Source organism: Acanthopagrus latus, chromosome 15, assembly GCF_904848185.1.
Source record: "Acanthopagrus latus isolate v.2019 chromosome 15, fAcaLat1.1, whole genome shotgun sequence".
NCBI classification, from domain to species: domain Eukaryota; kingdom Metazoa; phylum Chordata; class Actinopteri; order Spariformes; family Sparidae; genus Acanthopagrus; species Acanthopagrus latus.
In genome coordinates, this window is record NC_051053.1 from 5213575 (window position 1) to 5231171 (window position 17597).

Consider the following 17597-nt stretch of genomic DNA (forward strand, 5'->3'; position numbering starts at 1 on the left):
CTTCAGCTACTCACACCTAAGTCTAGATGGATAAATGGCACTTCAGGTCAGAGGAAAAAATCCGTATTCTGGGCTGAACTCTCCCTTTAAAACTGAATCAGTTCTCAAACGAGTGCGACAAATCTTCCTTTTATCAACTCATTGTTACATGTTTGTTCTTTTGCATGACATGACACAGCTCATCTGTTACACACACCACTACATGTTTGCTCCTGATACATTTGTTACGACAGGGGTCACGGCGCTGACCTATGGATCTGACCCACTTCCTGACCGGGAAATTAAATCAGGTGTATCTGCGTCACATGCTCGGTGACTCAGCGCGTCCTGCTTACAGTACTGAGCCTGGGGGGGGGGGTTCACGACCACTCAGGGAGCTGTCACAACACTCACAGCGATCCCACATATGATCGCACACCCATTATCCACGTCTGAGTCACATGGCACATTTGCATAGAGACTCTCAAAGGCACGTAAAAGCAAACAGGTAAACGCTGGCGAACAGGTATGTGGACACAAGCATAAGTGCGGGAAAACAAACAAAAAAAAAAAGCAAAGTAAATATGGAAACTGAGGGGTGTGTGTTGGTGTGTAAACAAACAGCGTGTGTGAAGATGCGTGAGGCGCCTCGCACGGCATCAGAGAACAACAAGCTGTGAATGAACTGTTCTTATCAGCCATGTGCAGCTTCTCACCACTGGAGGGGAACTAGTAAATATCACATGCCTAATTATAACCAGACACACCACTTGTCTCAACTTCCACAATTGCGTCTTTCATCTCACACTGTTGTCGTCCCCCGCAATGAAATCATCAGGGTGAAAAACACAATCAGGAATTCTGAGATTTCCTGCGGCTGCTGTCTCACAATAAAGCGCGGCGGGTATAAAAAAAAGGGGATGCGATTCCAGCTGTGGCGCTTCACAGGTGTATTGGAGACGGAGGATTTCATCAACACACCCTGGCTTGACTGAAGCGCCGTTTCTTCAGTATGGAGGTGATTAACAAGTGTTTCCGGAAAACACATCCTGCAAGATTCCTGCATCGCCCGAGGCGCCGAGAGCTCCACCCTCTACCCCGCTATCAATACTTCACATCAGCTTGTCCAACCAGGAGCACCTTCCTCAATTCTCGACCTCGCTGGTCCGCATACTTTTAGCAGGGGGTGGGGGTGTTCAAGCAATGATTCACAAGAGAAGCAGAAACAAATGTGGGCAGCACGCATTACAGTTCAAAGTTAAAATGTCATGAATGAGTCACTAAACAGCCTGATGGGAAGTAGCCAGAGTGCAGTTGCAACCGGTCAAAGAAGTGTGTCGAGAGAGAAAAGAGGAAGTCGGGGCGGGGGGTGCGAGGTGGAGGTTGAGGATGCAGACGGTTTCAGCAGTTTACACCACGCTCGGGCTAACAGGAAGTGCTGCAGCTCGACAGCTACTGGCTGGAAGTCACATCGTGTTTTCTACAGTGGTCAGTGGGAGACTGACTGCGATTGTTTTACGAGAGCTAATTAAGTCGTCACTTTTAAGGTTGGATCGAGCGCTGATTGAATAGCCTGCAGCATCGCGTCCCTTTTATTACCCAACTGCCCTTTTACTCATTCATGTGAAGGAAGTGTTGTTTCCCTATGTGAGAGGTGCATTTAAGACGTTTAGAAACAGAGAGCAGGCCTGTCTGTGCAGCGGTCCTTCCGTGACTACACTCCCCCCCCTTCCTCCTCCTCTCTAATGAGCGGACGGGCAGACAGGCTCCAGCTCCGGAGCACAGGTCACAAACTTCAAAAAAAAAAAAAAGAAAGAAAAAAAAAGAAGCCACAGTGGAAAAGTGGGTCATCTTCTCCTGACACAGAAACACATACACGAACACACACTTGCTCCCTTCACACCAACATGGATATGCACTCCTTTAGATGTCATAAACTGGAGGAAGTAGTTGAATGCATGATGTACAATCTGCATTCTTTACATCAGGGACTGGAATGGAAAATAGTCATTATAGTTATATAATCTTAATATTTACAACATTAATGAGGTAATGATACAACCTCAGAAATTATTTACATGATTGAATAAACAAGCTGTTCTCAGATGAAAACAACGTCCCCAGCACACTGTTTGAAGTAGAAAAGTGGCAGGGTCCGCCACATCTAAATAAAGTAAAGCAGTATGACATTGTGTTGTCGGGTAAGGTCAGTTTGTTATTCAGTTTATCAAGTCATGAAAACAAAGAGAGTTTGTTTAGGCATAAAAAAAAATCAGTCACCGATTCTGTATTATATGCATTGCCCAAAACTACACACTGCACCTTTAATCGATAGTTGTCTTCAAATGTCTTATTTTGCACACAACCCATATATATTCAGTCATAAAAGGAGCAAAGGAACCAGACAGAAGCTGAAGCTGAAATCAGATAAAAAAATAAAATAAACATAAATAAACTCAAACTGACTGATCGACTATCAAAACGGTTGGTGATTATTTCAATAGTTGACAACAAATCGATTAATTAATTGCAATCAAATCTTAGACCTCTAAATCTAAACATGACCAACAATCCTGTCAAAACATAGCCTAAATAAAAAACCATCTTATACCACAAGCCTAACTAAACAAGGCCACAACCTCAACAGACTCACACAGACCAAGAACAAGCCAAAAGCTGACCAATACATCATAACGCCAATGTATATCTGCACACAAGTGCACACAGACAAAAAGCCACTCAGTATGACGCCATGACAGAACAGCATGTAGGTCAACCTGTGGTCAGCTGATCTGTCCTGATCCTGTCCTGTCTGAGCGGTCAGTGCTTTAAGACTGCAGTCGCACACACGGACGAGACGGCAGCAAAATTAAATTCAATTACACAACGTGCAGTCAGAAAACTCGAGTCTATTTAACAGAGTGTACTTTAACACGAAAACCAAGTTTCAATTAGTGCATTATTAATGAATGAATTTGCATCATCTCAGACCTAAATCAACTGCTCAATTGGCCTCTGTTAACCCCTGATCCGGCCCCACGCACGCTCAAATAATATGCCACATAGTTTAGTGCAGAGATACGCACATGGACGGCATACACACATACACCCACACACACTCACACACGCACACATGCATGCACGCACTTACCCAGAGCCAAGCAGAGTCCCTGCACATCTCATCTCATTCCCTTCATAGCGCAGCGAAAAGACTCAAGTGTCACAAATGCTCCTGTTCCCGCAGAGGCCAGTGGCAACTCTCAAAGCTTTTGCTGCTTCCAAGCCTCCTGCCTGCGCCTTATCACTGTCACTCTCTGCACATATCCCTTACTCTGCTCACTCTTTCTTTCTTACTTCCTCTCCTGTCTTCCTCTCTCTCTCTGTTTTTTTCTTTCTTTCTCTTTTGCTCACTCTCTTATCCCCTGCCTTGCTCTCTGATCTGTCTTTTTCCCTTGTCCAGCGTCTGCACAATGCACATCAATTATTCAGAGGCAGTCTCCCGGTTTCTCCGGCTTATCCAATCAGAGTGCGGCTCTGCACTAATGGGCTCCTGCTGTACCTGCTACCGGCTCCAACCCACTCTCGAGACAGCGGGGGGAGGGAGGGAGGGAGGGAGAGAAATAGACAGAGGGAGCAGAGGAGACAGGCGAGGATGAGAGGAAGAGATAAAGACAACGAGCCGACGCAGACAAACAGGAGTGGAGATAGAGAAGGCAAGATATTCTAGTGCTTCTCACCTCTGTCGTGAGGTGCTGTTATCGACGTGCTCAGCCTAGTCTGTCTCCACTGCCTTGTTTCTCTGAGATGCCATGACAGAAACACACATGCACACGTCGTAAGCTAGTAAGGGGCAGAAAAAAACAAACAAAAAAAACAAACAGAAAAACCTGCAAGCTCAGATCGCATACATGGGAGGGGTTTAATATGCTGCTGGGGCTGGCTGGGAGCCAACGAACGAGAGAGAGGAAGTGGGACGAGAAGAAAGTAAAAGATGTGAAAATCAATCTACTCAAAGGCAGAAGTCTTGTAAGTTACCAGCCTATCAGAGGTGTGGGAGGGGGGGGATTCTCCGGACAACCTGACAACGCCGCCCTGCCTTCATCAGAGGCCACTTTGTAAATCCAACCAACAAGACACATCAAGAGACGAGACGAATATCTGAGTGCAGCTGAATCAAAGAGGAGGCAGGTTGAGGGTGAACCAGAGTTCAGCTCCTGCTCGCATTGGCCCTGACATAACCCAACAATCTGGATGAATGAACAGGAAAGACCTGAGCTGTCACCGTTCGCTCTCTCCTTAGCAATAACGTCGAGATGTGCCGTGCAGCCAGAGAGCGGGAAAGCCCACTGGCCTTGTGACAGCAGAGAGGAACTGCCTTTCGTGTGGCTTTTGTGTGACAGACGCGCTCACGTCAACAGTCTCGCAAATATCCCACGCAGCAGCAAGCGCACACAACTGAGGCATTGTTGGACAGAAATATAACTTGAAAAGGGTGTGTTAAAAAGCCCCTGAGGGCTTGATAGGGACGGGGGGGTGGGGGGGGTTGGTTGAGTCCTCTTAAGGTGTGGGTGCTAGATCAGTCAACCCTGAACAAAAGGAGGATTTGAATCATTCGCTCATCCGGTTTTGACAAGAAAAGAGCCCTCTGTGTACTGAGAGCGACTGCTGGGATATTACCATAATGAATTTACTTGCAACTGTGTAAACCAAACCAATTAGGAAGCAAGTGATAGAGGACCCAATCAGCTAGAGGCAGCGCATGCAGCTGAGTATTTCCCCATGAGCTTTATTCCTATAAACTTAACAGTGATGTTCTGAAGGTAGTTTTGGGTTGCAGAGGGGTTTCATCATCTAAGGCGAACCACTGGAGAGTGTCAGAGGAGAGGCCCGCCTGCTAAAAATAAACCCTGTTTCCTGTTAATAATTCAGCGCGCTGCTCTTACTCAGCAGTAATTAAATATAAAAGTCTGTAAGGTTGATTGGGTCAGTAACAAAGGATGCCTACACCTTCCTCTGGTTCTACACACACAGCTCAAAGATGGAAGGAAAGACGGGGTGAGAAAATCAATCAAGTGAACGTAAATTGAGACAGATAAGTGGAAGACATGTTGTAGGCCAGAGGAAGAGGTGAGTGTGTGTGTGTGTGTGTGCGCGCGTGTGTGTGTGTGGAAGCACTCACACACCGTGCAATGAGTCTCCACAAAGTCTAATGGGAGCACTTATTTTCAGTTCATTCTCTTGCACTGCCTGCTGAATAATGGGAGTTATGTGTTGGCGACGTGTTTTCATGTGTGTGTTTGTGTGTGTGCGTGTGTGTGTGTGTGTGTGGTTTTTTTCCGGAGGACACCGGGTGAGTTACAGCCACACCCTGGAAGTTTTCTGTCACTGTTGACACAGCGGTGTGGCTGTTTTCCTGATGTGAGAGACCAGATCACCCAGTGAGAACGCTCTGTTGACTGACCGAGCGATGACGGCTCTGCTGCGAACGTTTCTTTTTAATGTCAGAGGGAGTCCGTCTCTGGGAATTTACCCAGCCTCCATCGCCATGTTTTCTTTTCAAACACTCATTCTTAATCAGCAGAAGATGGGAATCTAACATGAAAAAAAAAAAAAAAACATCAGAGAGAAACTATCAGTTGGGAAGATCTTTAAAAAAATCTGTTGCTCTTTTACCACAATTCAGTGAATTACTCAACGCTGGAGCTTCACCTCCTGTGTGAATTCTGATCACACGTGATGCCGGCATAAATCACTGAATCATTATTTCTTTTTTAGGCGAGACAGAAGCAGAACAAGCAGCAGCCTGCGTCTGACTTAAACATTTAAAGGGAGGTTTTTCAAGAACATAGCATTCATTCCAGGGAGGAGCTAATCCAGAGCGTGTCAAGTCATGTCGAAAACATAATACACAAACTGAGCCGCACTTAAGACTCACTTTCATCTCATTAAAACTTGAGAGGAGGGGACGCTGTCACAGGAGAGCCAAGAAAGTCATCATAATGATCATTTTGTGGGGTTGTTGTTGGAGCTAAAGGGAGAGAATGAGCGGCTGTGAGCGTGGTGACAGATTCACTGAGGAAGGAAACGGTAAAACCCTTGAGAGATTACGTGGCTAATCTGATTTGTTGTCTGCCGAAGTTCACGGCAGCCCAACAGCTCAGAGTCTATCAGGGCTGTGTGTGTTTGTAGGGCAGCAGCGCACCTATTATCTAATGAACCTCTCAGCTGGACGTCCGTGTGAAGCAGACTACAGATTATTAGGAGGGAAACATAAACAGGTTTAAGAAGCTTTAAAAAAAAAAAAAAAATGGACTGTGGGTTTTAAAGGATTTGAAAAAAAGGCCGTCAAGCACGACGACACGAAAAGAAATCCAAACGTGCAATTCGCTCCATTCAGAGCGTTAAACTAAACCTAGCGAGGCTAGCCCGCTACAGCCGCATGCTAACGGCGTTAATGCTGCGTGGCCGCGCGGGCTCGGAGAGTTAAAAGTGCTAATGCTAGCTCGCCTAACAGTAGATAAAGCTCTTCACCGGCTGATTCCAGATTAGAGCAACACACTAATCCCGCAGGCCTCGCTGCAGGGTCACAATCTCCAGACAGCTCAGCGGCAGCAGTCTGCTGTTGACGGGTCACATGGGGCAACACTTTGTGCTTTTATGTCAGGAGTGTTAAACTTTCAGTCAAGTGTGCTGATCAGTCATTTCACACAATGCAAAACTCTTGTGCATATCAGCTGAAATATCAATACGACAGTTCAGGTATTAGTCAAGCACTGGTTTAAAATGACACAATAGACTGAGAGCAACGAAGGCTGCACAGATATTCACATTATTACAAATGTGGTTGTATGTATTCAGTGTCTATCTTGTGTGCTGGCACTGTTTGCAGGTTGCTAATTAAAAGAAATTCATAAAAATGCGTAGATTTGTTCATGCCTAGGACTTTCTTTTCGCAGTGGTCTCATAAACATATTTTATTATATGTTTATCGATGTTCTATCAAGGCTCCACCTTCTTTTGTAGCTGGAGAGGAAAATACAAAAGTAAACTTAGTTGTGCAGCGAACTGTTAAGAAAAAAGGGAAGATAAAATTGTTTGATCCACTTCCTCTTTAACAGATGCCCTGAAAGAAAGCATCAGTGTGATTGATCCTTTGAGTCTTAAGAGTCTGACTCTCCTCCCCTGAGGAGCCCGCAGAGAGCATCCCAGACTCCTTGGCCCTCAGTCTGGGCTCTCAGGTGTCAGATCTGCAGCTCTGTGTCACCATGTCGGCTGTCAGAAGATTGTGCTGGAGCTGCACAATTAGACACACTTTCACACACGCACGGAACACACACACACACAAAGACAGACAAAAACAACCAAAAAAAAAACAAAAAAAAAAAAAACACATAATGCAGACAGAGCTGATGGAGCAGCAACAGCCGAACGCTTCTCTGCATCCTTGTTGATGCATTTGTATGAGCGCACGCACCTATCTCTGAGTTCAAGTGTGCATCACGTCTCCTCTGTCGCCCTCCCGTCTGCTTTCTCAGACAGACGTCCTTGTGAGGGAGGTAAGACGGATGCTCAGTGAGTAAGATCTGCCTTGAGTCACATCTGCCTCCCACCCCGACAGCCTTCCTGCCTCGTTTGATGACTGGCTGCATCATATCTCCAACCCCACCCCCACCCCCACCCCGCACCACCAACCCTTGTAATTACACTCCAGTTCCCATTTGTCCGCTGTGCATAAACAGCCCTTCCTGAAACCCGGTGCTGTCCTCTATTAGATCCCAGAACCATCAGCCGGCCTGAGGATGATTCTGACTGTCAGTTGGGCTCAGACAGCCAGCCGGTGCGGGCCGTGTCTGCACAACAATCACATTATCCCGACACACGAACACAGACAGAGAGAGAAACACAGCAATCAATATCGTACGCTGACGTCTGTCTGACCACTTAAGTTCCTCCCAACAAGACGCTTCCCACCACAGCTGAAAGAGGATATTCAACTCGAAGGTTCATATATCGAAGGGACATGTGAACAAGAAGAAAACCCAGGAGAAACCGACGCACTCCTGCGCGTTCAGTTGTAGCTCGTGTGAGGAATTACGGGATAAGTTTTCAGAGCGTCACTGTCAGCGCCGTCACCGCAGTCCCTGTTATGAAACAGTGACATATGCGCCCTGTCAGAGAAAACAAAGAAATCCGACAGTCGAATCAAAATATTTGACTCTCACTACTCCCACTTACGTAATCGCCGAACAAAGGTTTATCTGTGTCCTGACTGGCTGGCTACGGCTTTGTCAGGGTCCCTGTCAGGCAGAGTGAGTGGTCCAGCACACATCAGCAACACCTCCCCAGCCATCCATCTCTTTCTCCCTCTCTCTCTCCCTCTCTCTCTCTCTCTCTCTCCTCTCTGTCTCTCCCGCCTCTGCAGATTTCACTTTGACAAATGTACAAGAACAGGCCGCTCCTGCAGGACCGTGGGAGGCGGGGAGGGGAGGTATGGATCGGAGGGGGATTGGATTTGAATGATAAATGTCTGAGGGTAGCGTTGCTGCTCTGGCGCTCATGTGCGCGTGCACGCAGGCTGCACATATGAGCGAGGGGGGGGGGGCTAGCACGGAAAGACGAGTGGACGGTTTTAGTGAGGCTACCACCCGGACATCTCATCTCAATAGCACATTAATGTTTAATGGAAACTAAAAATATCTGACATTATAATGCCCTGTTGGCTTATTGTGCCATGTCTGTGGTCCCAGTCGCCAGTAGAAACATTTCCAAACCACAGATTCATGGTAACTTTAACAGACGGGGCACAGAGAGGGACTAAATGATGTTAGCATGATCATAGGATTCTCTCTCTAAGCCATTCAGCAGAACTTGTGTTTCATAAAGAAGTGAATCATGTGTAGCTCAAAGAACAAGGAGCGAAGTTACCATCCACCGTCTTGCAAGTCATCAGCAGTAAGTGGGATGATGTATGGGCATGCATCTGCTGGCGTTTCAGTAAAGCGGTGGGTCTTACCTGCAGACTTGGGAGTGAATTTGTCTCTGTTGGCGGCGCACACAGCCAGCAACCTGTAGCCCAGGTCCAAGTCGAACCCCTGCTGAGCGGCAACTCGACTCACCACCTGGAGGACGAAAGGAGCGGCAGGAAGTGAGTGATCCTTCAGGCTCCCTGTTTATTAATCATTTATATGGTCAGTTGTTTCCACAGTGGGTTATTGCACGAAATAGCCGATTAGTATGCCCTTAAAATGTCTGAAAACTACTGACAGCAAACATTCACATTGAAGAGGCTGATCGTTTCTCGACACATGATGCTCTTTTTCTGGCTCATTATTTTAGTGGGTTACAGGTTTACATGGTTTACTGCTCAGTTTTCTCATACTGCCCAATGACAGGGCACTGTATTCCACCTCTCTCTGTTTTAGGTTTCAGGATACCTAGTCTTCTCTGATTGGTCAGCTCACACACGCCAGAGCCAACACCGCTCAGCGTGTCTCCACTCGGCTCAGTCATGATTTCAGCTTCATTTGTACCGTGATTAAAGGCCTTAAATACGCAAATGTTTGACACAGTGAAGTAATGTGATGTCGACAAGTCACGGTATTACAGGCAGGACCACTGACGATGCGTTTCAGGAGCAGCGTTTTGTGTGGGAGAGAGGAGCTCTGGTTGGCGCAGACTATGGGCTGGTGAACTTTCAAGACATTTTACATTCCCAACACCATTTAACACACCGAAGGAAAGTATCAAAGGTCGGATCTGAAAAATTACTCAAACCACTTAATCAGTTCTCAAATTATTGATTCCATTGCAGCAGCTCTAAATTATTACATAATTCATCACTACAACAAAGTGGGTAAATTGCACTTTCTTATGCTCTACTGTAAGATATTGATCTTATCTCAGTCCTTTCACTTTCTTAATTGTGTTTGTATTTTGAGCCTCTGCTGCCATTTAGCTCACAAACACACAGGCACAGTGGGATTAATGTGGAGTCTGCAGTCTGGATTGCGCCACTGATCCACAGTCAGGTTGAGTCTGATGACTGCATCAACCTCCAAGAGAGGGGAGAGAGCCAAACCACAGTCGCTCTGCGGAACGAGCAGAGCCTCTGAAAGGTTATCCTCAAACAAGCCCGCTCTGGCCCTAAAGTGAACAGTTTGTCTGCTCACCGAAGTCTGTTGGTTCAAACACCCAAGCAGACCAGGAGGTAAACGCTGAACAAAGGTTAAACTCCTCCTTTTCCCTCCGATTTCTGAGAGGAGCCGGTGTGTTACTGGCTTCAAAAAGATGCCGAACATTTACAGGACGTGAAGCAGCAGCCTCTAATATAACGTTAAAGGGTGGATGCTGAGTGACGTTAAACAGGACTCGAGAGGCGCGGCTAAATCATTACGAGAAGGGAAACCCCTTTGCTTTTATCTGCTAACAGATGACTACTCCTCTGCTCCCTCTGACCTCAGAACACACATTACCGTTAACAAGGTCAACTGGGGTGCCTTTAAGAGAGCCAACACAACAGCTAGCAGTGATCATAAAGTGCCTTCGTCACAGGTAATACAGCTGCCTGAGTGCTCAATGAAAAGCCGCTGAAGTCGTGTCAATAAACAAGAGTTTGTTATTTATCTAGAGCTTGTAAGGAGACACAAAAATGTCATTTAAGGGTTAAATACCTAACAACATCAGTGACTAAGCCAACCACATTATGCAAACGATGACGACTCCGACAAACGGTCGAATCATGTTGTGTCACTCGTTTCATTTCCTGCGTGACTGACTCTGCCCCACAGTTTGTACGAGGCAGGCAGCCAGCTACAGAGGCTAGCATAGATTCAACATGGATTTAACAGTGTTTCACCTCATAAGCCTTTTTTTCCGGCATAATCTCCCATTGAGGAGATGTACATCCAGGCCCATATTCCAGTCGGTATGAAAACAGTGCTGTAAGAGGTCCTGAAGGGTTACTGGGCCATTCAGACACACACACAAAAAAAGGAATCAGTTCATAGTTTAGTAGTTTCTTTTCAGCTTGTTGTTGAAACAGTGGTATGTGAGAGACAGCTCCGAGTAAACTAAGTGGGCGATTTTAGAAAACTGTGGGACTAGAGGCAGAGATAACACAGATGTCTGTGTGCACTGACATTACCCACACACTCTTGAAACAGCATGCATAAAGAAAGTAAAAAAAAAATACAACAAGCAGACAGAGCTAACAGTGCAGCCCTGACAGCTCAGTTATGTCATCTTTTATTGGCTCTAGAGTCGATACTCCGCCAGGGATCGGAGGATGACCTCCACATGTACAACATGCCAGAGGGAACAGGCGTCTCCACACGAGGCAGACATTCAATTTCACTCAACAAACCTCAAGGGCTGTGATTGAAATAGAAGCACTCGGATGCAGAACAAGCGAGGTAACGTCGCGATGAAGGCAAAATCCCTGGAAGAATGCGCCGACTTGTTGCGCGCCGTAATTCTCCAGATAAGAAGCCGTTTTGCTCTCCGAGCCTGATGAAACAATTTAGCTGATGGAAACGGCCCCATGCTGAGAGGGATCTCAGTGGTGGGCTCCATTGTATAGCTCTTTATCAGCCTTTAAGAGGCTTTTATTGTGATTTACACATTAATGAGCATTTATCTGTTTGCTCACGCTACCACTTCAGCTGGGGACAATGTACCTTCAGCGGTTCCAAAGGCTGATCTCTGCGATAAACGCTGCGTTCAATTCTTTGCTCTATAGCTTCTTTCGCACATGTGGTTTTGTATGTAAGTGTGTGTGTGAGTGTTTTAACGCACACCTGGTGCAGGGCGGCTTTCTGGCCCTGTGCCCAGATCGATGAATGGTAGCTGGTGAGCTGAAAGGCGATAGCCAGAGGTGACTGGCTACCCACAGTCCTGTTCAGGGCTCTTTCTCAATGTGTGTGTGTGTGTGTGTTTGTGTGTGAAGCACAAAGTGGAGAGAGGCAGCTGGTGACAAGGACTTTAACCTGTGTCACTGGCCCCTGACGGCCTAAGCAGCCGCCTTGGATAAACTGAAAAAAAAAAAAAAAAAAAACAGGTCTAACTCAAACAAAATGTGAGGATAAACACCTCAGAAGTGGACACATCAGCTTGTGTTTTTTTTTTTTTTTTTCCTAACGACCCAAAATATAATTATTGTTTTGCTCCTGTCTCCTAAAAAGCACCTGAAAAACCCAAACGAAAAACCATAATTAGTGTTTGCGTACCGTCAGACATCCCATGAGGCTTTGCTCGAAAGGTCGCTGGAAGGCCCGGGGATCTCCACACCAGTCGAGCAGCTCTGTGGCCGCCGAGTGGAAGTTGGCCGGGTTCTGTAAGTGCTGCGCAAACACAGAGGAGAAGAGACGGCCATTAGAAACAATGGGAAATAATGAGCGTTGTTTTTGGGGGTTTTTTTGCTTCAGATTAAGTACAAATTGGAAAAACGCTGAAACCAAATCGTTTTGCAGCCTTGCGCTCTCCCTCCGAACTGCCTCGATTTAATGTCTTGTGTTTCTGCGCAACCCTGTGAGGACCCTGACTCCTTCCAACGTACGCCCACTCAGGGCCCTGCTGCATTGTGGGGAAGGAGATCACACCCATATCGACAATGATGCCAGTGTTTCCAGTTAATCTCTCTTGGCAACACCCAGCCCTCACCCCCATGACCCGCACAGCAACCAAACCTTTCCCTCAGTCCTCCTTCTTCTCTCTCTTGCCCTCATTCATTGCCTGTTTTCAGAGTGTAACAGAGCCTCGGCACCAGTAGTCCACTGGCTGGCTCGGCTGCTCACAAAGAAAAAAAACAACCTTGGTCCTGGCAGCTATGTGTGCGGACTCAACGTGCGCCGTTGGTGTGTTGTCTAATCTCTTTCAGTCTCTGTCTGTCTCTCTCGCCTGTTCACTGAGGCCTGAAACAGTTGAGTCTTTTCTTCCCAGTGTCTGAAGGCTACTCAGTCTAGCAGGACACAATAAGCGGTTTTAAAAATTGGGCTCCCTTTCTTCACGGCTCAGGAGGTTAATAGCTCTGAAATGGCGCAGAGCTGCGGCTTGTTCAGTCGGCGAGATTGAGCCCACTTGAAAGTGTTTATTATTCTCATCTGGAGCTGAAGCGTTTTGTTTTGTGTGTTCTTGCAGGGGAAGGTAGAGCTATTGTCTTTAGGGGGCAGCAGAGGTGAGCGTTTTCTGAAAGGGCAGCTTTTTGGCGCTGTGTGACAAAAGGGGACCCTCGGCTGCGAACGAGGCGTAACGTGTGCGGCCCTGCAGAGACAATCTCCGAGAGCCTCCAGTGATATCATGAGCTTCAAGAGAGGCCTCGAGTGACTCATCTTTTCTGATGTGAAGATTAGCCATTACAGAGTTAGCCGCGGACTCTCGCAGGGGTTTGACTGATGACGAAGACAAAGGCGATGGAGAGCGAGCGAGAAAGCGAGAGACGCTCTTGTTTGAGCGGGAGGGAGGAGAGGAGCCTGCTCTAGATGAGTGATATAATCTGGCATTATTGCTGCTTGATGGGAGGCGTATCAGCCTCCAGCGCGAGAGGAATCAGAACTAGCACAGCAGGGGCTGTCTGTCTAGATCTGAACTCACAGCTCCTCCTGCTGCAGCGCTCGCCACCGACTCTGCCTGACAACCTCGACTCTGGTGTGAGGGGGAGGACAGCGGAGGGAAATAGCTCGGGCTAAGTTTCGGGAGGAGGATGGGGCCTGAGCTGTTCTTGTTGTTGTTGCCGTTCAGGGTTGGATGAGGACAAGAACGGGGAAGGGGTGGGGGGAGAGAGAGGGCTGAGTGGCAGTGGCGGCGGCAGCAGCAGCAGCAGCAGCGATGGGGTTTGCAGCAGACAAAGAGCCAGACGCTTGACAGACTTTCCTCTGCGAGATGATGGGCTGACTTATCCCTTCTCAGGCCGTCCAAGGATCAGGCTGTTCAGCGTCTACCTGGCTGCATGAAAAACAGCATAACACCTGGCTCCTTGCCAGCGGCTCTCCCCGAACCAAAACAACACCCTGCTAGCTCGGAGCTCGCTGACGAACTCGCTGCCTTTGAAGTCTGGTTTACTACGAGTCTGTAACAGCCAGAGCCGAGGAGTATATAAACCAGACTACAATTAAGAGCGTTCATTAAGCTAGACGTGTTAACTCGGGCTATTTAGGGCTTATCAGTGACGCCTGAGAAAATAATTGAGGAGGCTTTGTGTGGTGAGTGGTGTCAATTCGGCAAAATTTGACTCATCGGGGAGAACGCTGACATTTTGGAAACGAGGCTTTTCGACGTCGAGCGACACACAGAGAGGAGCAGAGAGCGAGCCTGCTCAGATAAAGTTGTTGTAATGGGCGCTCAGGAGTGCAGGTGGGGGTGGGACGGGCGGAGGTTTAGCAGCAGGCGCACAGAAAAAGGGATATGTCACCTCATAATCGCGAGCTCAAAGGCCTATCATTCACCGATTCACTGTAAGGCCTGGTGTCGTATGGATGTTTGGGAGATATAAAGGATCACACCCACGCGGCATAAACAAATAAGCCCACAGCCTGCCAGCCAGCCACTTCTTCTTGTAGACTATTAATCACAGGCAGAGGCGGTAGCCCAGGGTTATGTCTGTCTGTATGACTGTGTCTTTCTATCTGTATCTGTCTGTAAAGGAGCCTCCTGAAAGCTGGCAACTCGCGGAAGCATTTAAGCAAAACCACAACAAGGGCCAGCATGCGTCAAGAGTAAGGAACGTGATGTAAGGGAGCACAGGACCTGGAGGAGGAAGGAGGGAGGGGGGGGCTGTTATGTTGCTCGCCCCTTTGAAGTCTCTTCTTGTGTTCGCCGCCAGATTTGCCTCCCTCTCTCTCTCTCTCTCTCCCCCGTCTCTCCCTCTCTCTCCCTCTCTCTCTCTCTCTATGACCCTGTGCAACATGATCTGTGTGACTGGAGCTAATGGCCAGAAAAACTGATGCCCATATAAGGTGCTGAGAGGAGAAAGGAGCGTAGGAAAGGAGAGCAAATGCAGATTCCTCTCGGGTCCACGTCCGCGCTTTGCCGAGAGGGGGGGGGGGGGGGGGGGTGCCCGTAATGCACACCTGTTTGATGCACTGCAGCCTGTCATTGGTCTGCTGGATGTGCCGGTCCATCGATGGTAGCGTGTTCATCCTGATGCCTCTACCGGGACGCCATCAAAAGTTCTTGACTCTCTGCAAAAAGGGGAGAAAGAGGACGAGGGTTAGAACAGTTGGTTTGTAGCTTACCAAGTGAAATCAACATCTTGAGCTCATCAACGAGCTCGATTTGCCTCGAGATCGCTTTTTTTTTTTTTTTGGCAAAATGCACGAAACGGAGACGTTCCACAGCAGACGCATGACAGAACTTTACTGCTTTCATCTAACGCTCACTGCAACCGAGAGGGGACGTCAACAGTTATCTCGTCTGTAAAAGGAAGCACGCCTCACAAAAGGTTATCAGAGTGGCGTGGACATCTGATTTATGCCCACATCTACCAGCAGATAAGCTTCAGCTTCACAGCATCTCTTTCTTTCTGCATATATCTTGTTCTCAGGGAGCATTTCCTGCCCCTGCGCGCACTACTCGGACCGTCTTGGAGAAACGGGCAGAGGCTGGATTAATGGGCGCCTTGCTGGTTTGCCAGCGAGGCCTCCGTCCCTCGCCATCCCCTTCTGTGTTTATCTCCATCAGTGTTGGTCCGCCTCGCATTCCTCCACACAAAAGCCAAACTGAGAAACCACAGGTGGGAGATGGGGGAGGTGGGGGGGGGGGGCAGGGCTCTAGAAAGCTGTTCAGTACTGATAAAGGGTCCCCCAAGATCCCCCACTGTGACAAACAGAGCGAGAGAGCGAGCGCGATGGAAGCGCAGAGCTCAGCCGGGGAGTTTGTGCTCAGTCTGGTGGGCTTATCTTAGAGAGAGTGTTGCAAGTGTGCACACTCTTTTTCTGTCTCTTTCTCTCTCTCTCAGTCACACACACGCACACACACACACACACACACACACACACTCACACGTGCGCGCTTAAGAGCATGTAAACACAAAAGCCTGAATTCTTCACTTTGATTAAGCGTGAAGGTAAAACTTCAAAGGAACACCTTGAGAATAAGAGTGTATTACTAATCCTCTGAGCTTAAGCATTACCAGAGTCGAATTACCTGGAGTGCACTTGCACAAAGTCTTAAACATCAGCGGATACATTCCTGGCATGAGCGAAGGGGGGAATTCTGGAGCAAATGCGGTCAAGCGGTGGGCGGCCGAACGCCCTGCGTCGGGTTACGCGGGCATGATGCTGCAGCGGTTGCTGACGGTCTGCGAAAAGTCCCTACAGAGCAGCTCTGCAGGGCACAAAGCCGCTCTGACCGCGCATAATGCGACCATGACTCTGGGTGGCCTAGTTCTGCCGTGCCGTGCCTCCTGGCGTCCAGCAGATGTCTCCCTCTCCTGTTGCTAACCAGCATGTCTCTTTCACACGCTGCACCCAGAGCAAGTGGTCCGGAGAGGGCTCCTTTAAGCCCCTGACAAGTGCTACAAATCCCCTTCAGCAGCCAGGCAGCTCCACGGACCGCTAACAGGGCACACTCCTGCCCAGCGCTCGCCGTCTGACCTTGTGGCTATTGATTAACTGTTTCTCCTCCAGCTCCCCTTCCCTGCTGTCCCAAGACCAAAGAGGGCGAGGGAGGAAGAGGAGGAGGAGGAGGAGGAGGAGGGTGTTTAGAAATCTGCCTCTTCTACCCAATAATCTTTTCTTTTTCACCCCTCACACAACACCTCCTCCTCCTAAAAAAAAAAAAAGGGGGGGGCTTTTGTGAGTCAATGAAAAGATGGGCCCTCAGGTTCTGAAAGGAAAAATGAGTGAGGGAGCAACACGACCGGCTGGCAGCGGCTGCATTCAGTGAGTCAGTGGCGTCATAATGGAGATAAAGAGTCAAATCCACCTGACTGACAGGCCGACTGGCCAGGCTGATGACCTGTTCAGGGGGGGGGAATGTGTTGCATAACAGGCAGCGCTTCATTGGAAACATGGCAGAATCCCTCCTCCTGCCCCACATCCTGACCGCTCCCTGTTTACTACAGAAAATTTAAAAAAAAATGGCAATCTGTCGGACCATCACAGGAAGGGAAACAAAGTGTTGACATCCACAGATTGACTGATTACAGCTGGACAGAAAAGATTGCAGCGGGGAGTAATTGTCCTTCTGTCTTCCAGATTTTTCAGACTCGTCGGGCTTCTGCTGAAGCCATTTGAGTCGCGCGCACAATGAAGACAGGCCCTGCGAAATCTTTATTGTCTTCCAAACATCTTAATCAGCTCCACTCAGCACTGCTTACCAGAGGTGCAAAGCAAAGGATTACACATCCAATTATGCTGTGCATATTACAACCACCCTTTTAAACAGCAGTGGGAGGATGCTGCTATGAATCAGAGAGGAGCAACAAACCGCAAGCAATACCAACATCCAGAGGAAGCTTCTGTTTCGTTCTCTCGCGCAGACGCTCTCTCACTTTTTTTTGTTTCCCTCCTTCTCTCATTCCCGAGCAAAACAAGCTGGGGGAAGCGGGGCAAGAAATAAGTGCTCAGAAACAAAAGCAAAGTAATATGAAAAGCAGTGGAGTATGTCAGGGAGGGGGGCAGAGG

General features: G+C 48.1%; 1 protein-coding gene across 11 annotated transcripts in view; it reads right to left on the reverse strand.

Moving 5' to 3' along the window:
• The window catches only part of zmiz1a (zinc finger, MIZ-type containing 1a), a 108255-nt gene that overhangs the window by 21062 nt on the left and 69596 nt on the right, over window positions 1-17597 (reverse strand). For 10 of the 11 annotated variants that reach the window (XM_037124131.1, XM_037124128.1, XM_037124129.1 and 7 more), the window contains 3 exons: window positions 15042-15152; window positions 12204-12317; window positions 8993-9098 (listed from right to left, as the gene is read on the reverse strand). In XM_037124131.1, coding sequence (XP_036980026.1) covers window positions 8993-9098; window positions 12204-12317; window positions 15042-15110 — 289 coding nt within the window. In that variant the 5' untranslated portion in view covers window positions 15111-15152. Of the gene's footprint in view, window positions 1-3130; window positions 3530-8992; window positions 9099-12203; window positions 12318-15041; window positions 15153-17597 lie in introns of those variants that run through there. The other variant, XM_037124132.1, reaches the window with a different exon arrangement.